Raw genomic sequence first — 11033 nt, 5'->3', positions numbered from 1 at the left:
CATCTACACACCAACCCTAAGTGTATTAACTGCCTTATCCTTATATCATTCAGTTGTTTCTTGGAACAGTTGTATGTGGAAGTTGCTTCATCACTATTAATATACTAACAGTTGAAGTTTCTATTTATGAAGCAGTTATTTACTACAGGTCAAAAGCAAGTCAGTCACTATAGATCAAATTCACAACCTGCAACAATGTTGACTGTGAATGTTCTGTGGATGGACAGCCCATAGTAACTATATGAACTGTCTGTGAAATGATCAATTTCAAAAATTTGAAAAACAGGCTCTAGATACTTATTGAATCGTTAATACATTGTAAACAAACTTAATGAATGCTCTTCTCTTATAATCATTCATGTACATTATATGCTTAGTAATATGAGGCATTCATTTAACAATTTTTTTTTATTTGACTTTATTGCCAATCCTCCCGTTAGATGCTAAGGACACTAGAGCGAACACATGTGTCCCCGCTTCGAGAAACTCAGAAACTCTTCTAGGTGAAGCACACATATAAATGAATGTTGCGTATCTTTCATCTTGGCCACAATCTTAGATAAGGTAACATAAACACTTCTTAGGGAAGATAAACTATTTCAGCAAGAACTCAGCTTTTTGGCTAGTAACCTAAGCAGTGCTATTGGGGAGTCCATGTTTTAAAGTGTAAAGAATACAGCTTTGAAATCAGCCTGTTAGGCCTTTGCATCTCTTCCGCAACACAGTTAATACACTGTATACACAGACTAGTCACTTAAACTCTTTAAAATGAGGTGCCTAAAAGTTACCCTAAAGATTGTTTTGAGGATAAACGAAGGTAGAGGGCATATGATGTACTCAAAAACTTACTCAATGTAGTTCATATTCTTTATTGTTGACAAAAAGGATTCTTTCCACTTAAAATGCCCTATTAGTAATAAATACAATGATAAAATGGGTAAGGATTATAGATTTTGATTCATGTTACAATGTTAAGAAAAAGTTCCTAATTTGTATTATGAGGAGTACATAAACATACCTCTTTGGAATGTGTTTGGTAGAGTCTGTCTACCATTTTTTGGTATAATGGGATACTGGAGGCATGCAAAAACAAAACAAAACAAAACAAAACTCAAAATCTGTAAAACTAGCAAATTACCATGAACATAATCATAATAAGCTCTCGCTTACAAATTGTGTGTCCTAAAAATTAACACAAACCCTTGATAACCTTATGAAGACTTGCTTTCTCTCTACTACAGTATAAGCAATATTTGACAGTCACTGACATATGACAGATAATTTTTTTCCTGCCCAAAGCAAAAGTGGAAAATTTGTAATATGTATGTATTTTTTTCTACTGTATTGTATGCTTAGAGTGAAAGAGAGGAGAATGAATTACTCTTGACCCTTACTCCAAGTTAGCAAGGTGAGAAGAAATGTAACAGACCCCACTTTATTTATATACTGCTCACACCAAGGCATCCTTGGATATCATAAGAAATCAGGACTTACTTAAAAGCAGGGAATCTGTCACCAAAGGCATATGAATTTGCCCAAATACTACCATTCACAAAATGTTCACATATCTCCTGGGAGGGAACCAGAGGTTTCTCCCAGAATATTGGATGTTCTCAGGGAGATATATTTCTGCTCATACCAAAGTTCTGGCCCAGGCAGCACAGAGATGCCACAGAACTGTGATTCTCTATACTATTAGCAACTGGAAGTAGGGAAAAGTTGTCTACATCTAGACCTTAGTTATCAGGAAGCCTCACTCTAGAAACCCTGAGTCTAGTTGCAGGCAATCAGCACTGGAGTTCCTATTCTTATTATGAAAGATACAGTTAGCTGCAGGTGAGAGGCGAGAGCCTATCTGCCACCCTACAAGGCTCACACGTGCCACCCCTCTATTCCTCTATTTTACCTCTTTTACTCCCAGCCATTCTCTCTCCTCCAGCCACACTGGGCTCCTTGCTGATCCTAGAACATCCCAAGCATGTTCCCAACTCTCAGATTTGGTCATTACTACTCCAATGGAGCCCCAACAAATGCCATCAGTGTTGTTTGGCTGGTATAATTTGGTTCTCAAAGTCAAGAAAAGTGTGACCAAATTTACCACCTACTTAGAAATATTTTCTGAGGTAGAAAACATTTACTCTGAGCAGTAGCAAAACTGCAACCAGTTTTTAAATTTCACAGTAACACTGCCCCAAACCAAATGTGCATATGATAATGACCATTATAATGAAAAGCAGAGATGATTTCCCATCTCCATTTGATCTCAGAGAGGCTTAACACGCAGACAGTTGATGATATTATAATTAAGTCTAAAGCTTTGAAAACAAGAAACAATCCCCCCAAGTTAACCTAATGATGCAATACAATGTGCACGTGGACCACAAGAAGGAATCTCACACACTCATGCACATCAGAACTTCAAGACCGGACTGTAACCACCCTGAAGAGTCATCCTTATAACGAAGTCCTTGTCATCAAAGCCTCTGCCACTGGTTCTTGCACAGCGCTGCTGTTTGCTAGGGAATGGCATCATCCAGCCATGAAGGCACCAGTGTGGCAATGAAAGCACCAATGTTTAGTAAAACGTATTAGAAAAGGCATTTGTAGGTGATGCAAATCACATCTTCTCTCCAGAGAATAATATGATGATTAAAAACCCAGGCTCTGGACTCAGAACTTAATTCAAGTACCCGCTCACATGCCAGTGGTACCAATTACAAGCCATGTGCCTTTAAACTTGGTGTTTAAGTCTTGGATTTTTTTGGTTCATAAAATGGGAATCACACTGTAGAAGTGACTTAATTATATATGGCATAGCAGTTAATAAATACTGAGCACTTATAAGTTCCAATTATGCTGCAAATTTTATGTTACATCCTCACAGAGAGCCTGATGTAAGTTCTGTTATTATCCCCATTTTACAGATGAGAAAATAGCCACCCAGAGGCTGACTTGTCTGAGTTCACACAGCCAGCAAATAGTGAAGCTGGAATTCAAGCCCAGACTCTTAGCTATTTTGCTGACAATGTTTTAAAATTTGTTTTCTAAAGATTAATAAAGCAAAACATAGAAAATAGTCATCACAGTGACTAATAGGTTATTCATAAATATTAGCCAGCATTATTATAATTAATTAGCAACAGACATGTGAAAATTATTCCTATATATACAACATAGGAAAATATTAAATCCTAACAAATTATTTGTTCATTCTTTCATGGCTTTTATTTAAGAACAATTTATACGAGGCCAATTCTGTGGTTACAGACAAACTAAAAATGTCATTTAGAAACTCTTTTATTCACAATGTCCCTTAATCTTCCAGAAACTAAATCCTGTGCAGATTGTAAACAATAATAAAGTTATACTACCATGTTTCTATTGACAACAGAATATTTAACCACAAATATATAAACATAGACTACAAAATACAGCCTCAAACCATAATTTTATACACATCTGCCCCAGTTTAGACATTTCTTGTAAATCAGATTTCTTAAAAATAATCTAGTTGGATAGCATTATATTTTACTAAATTAAAATTACAGCGAGAAAAACAAATCCAGATAATTTACTAGTGTTCTAAGTTTTGTAAAAATGGTAAAAACAGCTTAAAATGATTCTGATAATGTATAAAACTGAACCTATCAGCCTAAAATATGTAATACACAGTAAATTTTAAACGGAGAAAATTTAGCTACCTAATTCGAGATTGTATCTGTTATCACCTAGGAAATCTGATATACCAATTCAAAATTACTATTTGAATTACCATCAGAATTCCTGAAACCCTATGTGCAGTGAAGATTCCAATTGCATCTGGTTTTACGTCATCTAAAGACAAATCTATCCCTTTCAAGACAAGTTTAAGCTTCTTCTTGAGTTTGAGTCTAAGTTTACAATAGAGAAAACTCAGAATTAGAGCTCAGATTTTTGCTTGCTCACACTTTTTTTTGGCCTTCCTCACTCCTTACTCCAAGACAACCAAAAATAAACACTCAAACCAGCAATATATGAACTGACCAATCTTAAGCTCCCATGGACTTAAGACAACCAGCGAAAACAAAGATGGAAAGAATCACTGCTTTGCAAACAAGGCCTTAATTACGTACGTAAATAAAAATCCTTTTAGGGCCACAGCCCTGAGTCCTTCGAAGGAACCTTTCCCAACTACTTCTCATGCTTAACACAAATATCAACACAAAGCCTTTACCATGTAAAGGCTTGCACAGATTCCCAAACATTACAAATCCTCTCAGATTTGATGATCATCTAATAGAAGTATCACCAAGAAGCCTATTTCTTCAAAGCTATACTTTAACAATATAATACATGGAACAGAATTTTTGTTCCATCTTGGCCTCCAATTGCATTTGGTTTTACGTCACCTAAAGACAAATCTATCTGTTTCAAGACAAGTTTTTCAGACTAACTGTCCAAAGGAAGAGGGAAAACAGTTGAAAGACAGGCCATGGTTGGTGTTTTCACAACCATCCATTAGTGTCTGCTAGGTCAAACTTGAGTTAATAGTAACAAAAATATGCATTAATTCATTTGGAAACATATCACTTCTTACAGTGCTTTCCTCATTGCAAGTCGAGCGTTCATTTATGCTACTATTTTCTATTTTTACCTGTTTATATTTTTATATTGCAAAGATGTATAAACTGGGTGAAACCAACCAATGGTTAACTTCAACAGTAACAATTTACAGAGGGGTTGGAAGGATGTATAAAAATGTGAATAGTTGAAAGTTTTGAAATATGAAACAAACAACTGTTATAACTGAAGAACATTTCATGTAGGAAATAAAAAAGCACAGTACTTGAGGCTGTAGCTCAGTGTCTTTCTGTCTTTATCCCTTAGATGAACCATGAAAATAGGCACTAGCCTATGAGTACAGAACCTACAAACATTGAGTCTTAGGATAATTTGGCAGCAGACTTAAGAAGAAACTTAATATTCTCTGCCTTTCCATTCCATTCCCTTCTTGTTTGTTCTTCAGATGAAGTTATGGTTTTTGATACAGGAGATTTTCTTGTTTTCTTAGCCTCATTATAGGAACAAGTGGTGGCAGGAAATAAAAAATATCTCTGAGTGAAAAAAGACAACCTATATAAATGCAGGCAAAGCCAGCAACTGTGTAAACTAAATGGAAGTTCCATTGACCTAATTAATTTCTATAGGGCTGAGATGATTTTCAGTCGGGCTGCAGAGAAGTCACTTAAATATAAATCATGCCATATGTAGCTGAAAATGTTCATTGTAGAGTTAGGGGAGGTGATTGACATTTTAAAGACTCTTAAATTGTAATGAATTTCTTGATTTCATTCCTTTAATTCATCAGTAAACACTGCTGTTTTCAAACTAAATAAGATTTCAAAGAAGAAATAGGAAAATCTATAAAGACTATACGCCAGAGAAGTTTGCCAGACATTAATGAATTCGCTAATTTTAAGCTTAACTCCTCTAGTGGTGACAGAGAGGAATGAAATAGATATACTATGAGACATATAAGTAGCATGATAAACTGATTCATACACTTAATTAAAAACCAAGAACTTTCCAATATTGTTTGTATCTAAACAGACATGTAACATCAATCATGAGGGAACTTTGAGTCCATATTTTCAAACTGACTACTAAAATAAAACAATATGTCAGGAGATTGAGAAACTTCATTTATTCTCATTTATATCGATACCTTCTAACTTCACTTTCTAACCACCACAACGCTTGTAAAGTACATTAATGAAGATTACCTGAAACAGGGTGAGATGAGTAATTGTGTTTTTGTCTGAAGTCAAGTCTAAAAAAATTCATTTCCAAGACATAAAACAATTAAGTTTAAGATAAAGAATAAATTCTATGTATTTTCCAGTTTGGTTGAGGAGATCCCATAATTACCTAACATGTTTTAATAGTTTGAACTTATTTTAGTTATGCAAAAATCTAATAAAATGCGATATTCCTAAATATGAATGTGATATCAAGCTATAAAAAGTAAATATTCAGAAATACGTTATTTCTCCACATGTGCTTAGAAAACAAACCACACATCACTCACATAAAGCTATCTAAGGGGAACCCTAAACACACACTCTGTTTCAGTACTGCGTGGTTCTTATTTTGTAGGAGAGAACTTGCCAATAAAATGTTGAGAAAATGAAAACGTATTAGTCCTATTCATTTCTTCATATACAAAAAAATTAACTACCAGTATTTCATAATTGCTCTTCCATATATGTACTGGTATATTCTATTGAGCAAAATATTTTAACATACTTAGTCTTCCTTATTTTTAAGTTAATTTGAATGACTGTCTTATCTGGACTTCACAATGATGGAAATGCCTGTTAAAGGTCACCTATGGGCCTTCTGCAGCTCCTGTCAGTGGCCGCCCTCACGCTGACTCTCTCATGAGGCCTGCCGGCGCAGGGACCTGCTGCGGTCTGGGTGACTACATCCACACCCAGTCTGCACTCCGCAGTAGGCATGCTTTACCTGAAGCCAAAGCCCAAAAGGAGAGGAAACAGGCCTGCTTGCTTTTATTTTATTTGCTCTATAAAATCCACTTACACACTAGAACTACTTTCCTATAAATAATTTAAATTTCTCTCTGATTGCCTATCAAAATGGGAAGAAAAAAGTTTCGGATGAAAAGGCACCTCATGCAGAGATTAATTTTCTGCTACATCAGCAAAGTTTCAATTTTTGATAGTACCCATTTTTCATAAACACTTGAAATGAATGTATTTATGCTAAAAGAAAAATGCAGAATATTTACACATTCAAAGAATCACTGCTGGAATAAAAATCAAAGCATCTCATATCAGAAACAACTGATTTTATATTTTTCCTATTACTAAAAATTACATAACATTATAAGTTTTAAAAGCCTTCACTAACACATACTGGAATATCACATCAAAAAGGACAATAATTTTACAGAAGTTAGCTTTTTTTTAAAAAAAAATGTGTAATGAAAGATCACCATGGTGACCGGGAAATGATGGTTAAGAGTTTTGCATATGGATGGAATTCTGGAATATTCTAACATAGATAATTTATCGAACTTCTAGTGAAAGGTATGCTCTGAGTCATCAAGGTCCTGAGGCTTAGTAATGAATAAATAAGCAAAATATTATCTATGAAGAAATAATTTTTCAATAGACTATAGAAGAAATAAATATAATGCAATATGTAATGTATCTTTCCATATGCTGAAGTTGTAAAAATATGCATAGTACCTAAATGACTGCATAACATGTAGCAACAATACATATAACCTTATATGTTTAATCTTAAGTATACATGGATCAAAGTAAGTATTTCTACTTATATAAAATTTATATAAATATTCATATGTATTAATTACACAGAAATAATTGTAATTGTTCTACATTTAAAGTATGCTATTTAATCTTTAAGTAAATAAATTGTGTGTATATCACCTAAATGATGTTGTATACGCCATAAACAATACTTTTTTTACTTATTTATATTTTCATAGCCGAAGCCATAAGAACACTAGGCACACAAATTATTTCATTGATATTTAGAAACAATCCAGTCCAATGTTTACATTTAAACAAATTCGGCTATATTTAACAACAAAAGGGAAAATAAAACAAAGGAAATAATACCAAGTTTTAATTGATCATACAACAAAACAACACAAATTGATATTGCAGTGTGGACATGATCAATAAGAAGATAAAACACACTCAAAGGTTAAAAATATCATGCACACAAATACGTATAATATACAGGTGTATATATGTATATGCATTTGGCGAAACAAAACCAATCTATGCAATGTTACAATAACCTGGAAACATGAATCTCCTAACAATGAATACGGATTAGTAAGTCACATTATCACCTAAAGAGGAAATATAACAGTAGTTTTACGAATTTGACAACTGAAATCATATTAATGATTTCAGTTAATAACAAACCAACTAATAACAAAGCATATACTGATGAAGAAACAAGGTGCAAAGTAAACAGTGAGAAGGCAGACACTCACCTTCGGTGCCATTGGGAGTCATGGAATTACTATTTATATGAGAGTTATCGAGTTTGGGGCCACTGGGGGATTCACTACTACCACTCAGACGGCTATGCGGGCTGGTTAGATCCTGCATTTCCATAGACCTAAAGACAAGAAGCCTTCCGTTTGACAGATGTACCAAATTCATAACACCACTATTTAATGCGCTAATGACTTGACACCTGCTTTGAAACACACTCGCACAAAAGTCCCATTGTATCTATTTCTTAGACTCAAAATAATTCATCTCACATTTTGACTTCAGGCATCCCTTCATCATATGTACTATCAAAAGATGACACTTGCTTTACCTATCCAGCCAGTCACACGAAGTTTTTAAAATTTCATTTTTTCTCTTACACAGTTCATCAAGTCACAAGGTCTAATGTGAGACAATGACACCTATTATACTTTTCAAAGAAAAAATACAGTCATCTTTTTCTTTTTATATTAAAAAGGACCAAAGGCATTACTTTTCTAAAAGAAAAGGCAACTATGTAAAGAAGTAAAACAGAAATAGATCACTTTTCTGGGGAATCTGTTTCATCTAATAAATTAGCACCAGGTACTCCCTTATAATTTACCACCCAATTGTAATTTAATGGGTCTCCAAACCAAATAAAACACTTGAAACCTATAGTCTAGTGACAGGGAATGAGATAGTCCTGATGCATGTGTTTACTCTGGCAAACTACTTAATTGTTCCTCTGTTTCCCTTGAAACAAATGCAGCATTAAAACATTATGATGTCGGCTCACTTGTTTGCTTTGTGGATTACATACAGCGTGCCCAATTGAAAAGGGATAAGGCCAACATATAGTGGGTCCCTGCAAGCATTAGCACTCGGAATACCTCAGCTGTCACTTACTCTGGGAAATAACAACAATTCTACTTCAGTGCTATAATTTTGCAATTTTACCATATAAAACCAGTTAAATGCCCCCTGAAAGTTCTTAGACTCTGCAGTTACTTATTCTATAATGGGTACAAAAGCCACTACTCATGTTCACAATTTCAGAACTATACATTTATATTGAATACCCTATTAGTGAAGAGAGAATTTATTTAAAGTCACTAAAAACACACTTAGATACCATTATTTTCTTACAGCCAATTTCTTAAAAGTTTAGGGCCCATTTACTTTATTTTATACTTTTGTATGTTTTCCTAAGAAAAAAGATGGAAGTTTAATGTTTACATATATAAAGTTAATACTATTTGCTCCTCACCCTATCAGGTCAATAAAAGCTACAGTCATTTTAATTTAGAGGTTGCACTTACATTGACTATGGGTATCAGTTTTTAAAACAGTTTAACATGAACCATTTTACTTCTAAAGTGAGCTTTGACTTGCACAAATATTCTGAATTCAAACTAGAAATGGTCTAAAATCCAATTTTTCTCTCCTGATTCTCATTACACATTCACAGTTTTCCTAACACTAGAAACTATAGCCCATAATTATTTTCAAACCGAGGTTCCTATTCCCTTTCTACATACTTAAAATGTTTTACAAGCGCATACACACAAACTGTTAAGTAATTTCCAACAGAGGCTGTTGCTATTAATAGAAATAATTAAGAAACACTAGACAAAAATAGATACGGGTCACAGAAAGGTAATCTCCAAAAATGTCAAATATCAACAATATCCTTACCTGCAACTTGAGGAAACAGCAACATCTGAACTGGCTTGAGATGTTTGCACCTGTGATCGGGGTAAAAAAATTAGAAGCTGTTGTTACTCTGCTTCAGTGTCAGCTCTTAATTATACAGAGCACATGGTTGAGAACGACAATGCTCTCTTTTAACCAAAAGAGAAAAAGGAGGATACTGCAGCAGTGAAAGGCATATTGTCTTTAAGTTGAGGTCTCAACTGTTGTTTCCTCCTGCAGGTCTATCCTCCTCCTCCCCTTGTCAGGGGGGGAAGGCAGCCAAATGACGTGATAGTGATTCATCACTGGCCTATGACAGCTGCAAACGGGATTACCCCTCCCCCAATCAACATGCAAAGCAGCCTTGCCCAGGCAGCTTGGAAAGGTGCTTGGAAAAAAAATAGCGATTGACAAAATGAGCATGTTTAACAGCAATAGTTCAAGCAGTAATCCTCCAGCATCCTCAGAAGATCTTTCATCTTCTGTTATCACCAGCTGAAATAGAGCTCCCGCCCACCCCTTTGACTCCTGACAGTTTCTTATCCTTATCATAATGGTTTGCTCCTACATTTACTATTTGTCATTTAACATTCACTAAAACAGCTTCTGGGCAACTTTCAGACAATGCTGGACTAACTATAGATGGCAAAGGCAAGTTTTCATACCCAAAGTCACTCCACTGAACAATGTACTCATTTACCCTCGCCAATTTAAAATTCAATGAGTTCTTATTCAGTTCTGCCCAGTAAACGAGAAAATGTAGTTAGCATTTTTGGTGGATTTTCCATCTTTTAAACCGAGAAAGAAAATGGAAAGTTTAATAATCAGTTCACCATCTTAGTCAGCTTACATTTTAGTCTCTCTTTTTTTCTAGACGAATCTGTACTTCAGGACTTCACTGAACAACTTAACTAATGTGCAGGCTTTGACAGTCACTGCCTGTCTTCCAGAAGCAGCTCAAACTGCCAGCAGGTGATAAAGCTCAGGTAAGGCCAGACTGCTGGCTTGTAGGCTCAGGCTAACGCCTCAGTAGGAGAGCATTCTGCAAAACGTTTAAAAATGGCTCAGAATTCCAAATCTTTGATGTGCATTTTCATTCAACCTGAACTGACATCAATTAGGGTTACAGAACAAAGATGAGAACTGAAGCATCTCAAATGGCATTACAGTTATCCAACCAAACGTCTTCTGTTAAGTCCTGTTATTTTTTAATTATGATTTATGAAATAAGAAATACTACCTTTCCAGCAAGAATAAAGCATCTTTAAAGTCTAACTGTCTTGGTATAATGTTACGTAAAATTTCTAGGTATATGTTTCTACA

General features: G+C 34.8%; 1 protein-coding gene across 7 annotated transcripts in view; it reads right to left on the bottom strand.

The window, feature by feature from the left end:
* The window catches only part of EYA1 (EYA transcriptional coactivator and phosphatase 1), a 346385-nt gene that overhangs the window by 150403 nt on the left and 184949 nt on the right, over positions 1–11033 (bottom strand). For 4 of the 7 annotated variants that reach the window (XM_012000091.1, XM_012000093.1, XM_012000094.1 and 1 more), the window contains 2 exons: positions 9714–9763; positions 8033–8160 (listed from right to left, as the gene is read on the bottom strand). In XM_012000091.1, the coding sequence (XP_011855481.1) occupies positions 8033–8160; positions 9714–9763 (178 nt within the window). Of the gene's footprint in view, positions 1–187; positions 203–8032; positions 8511–9713; positions 9941–11033 lie in introns of those variants that run through there. The other 3 variants (XM_012000092.1, XM_012000096.1, XM_012000095.1) reach the window with 3 other exon arrangements.

The sequence above is a fragment of the Mandrillus leucophaeus genome, unplaced genomic scaffold (genome assembly GCF_000951045.1).
Source record: "Mandrillus leucophaeus isolate KB7577 unplaced genomic scaffold, Mleu.le_1.0 Scaffold616, whole genome shotgun sequence".
In the NCBI taxonomy this organism is placed as follows: Eukaryota; Metazoa; Chordata; class Mammalia; order Primates; family Cercopithecidae; genus Mandrillus; species Mandrillus leucophaeus.
The sequence above is the reverse complement of the archived record's forward strand: the minus strand, read 5'-3'. Positions and strand labels throughout refer to the sequence as shown.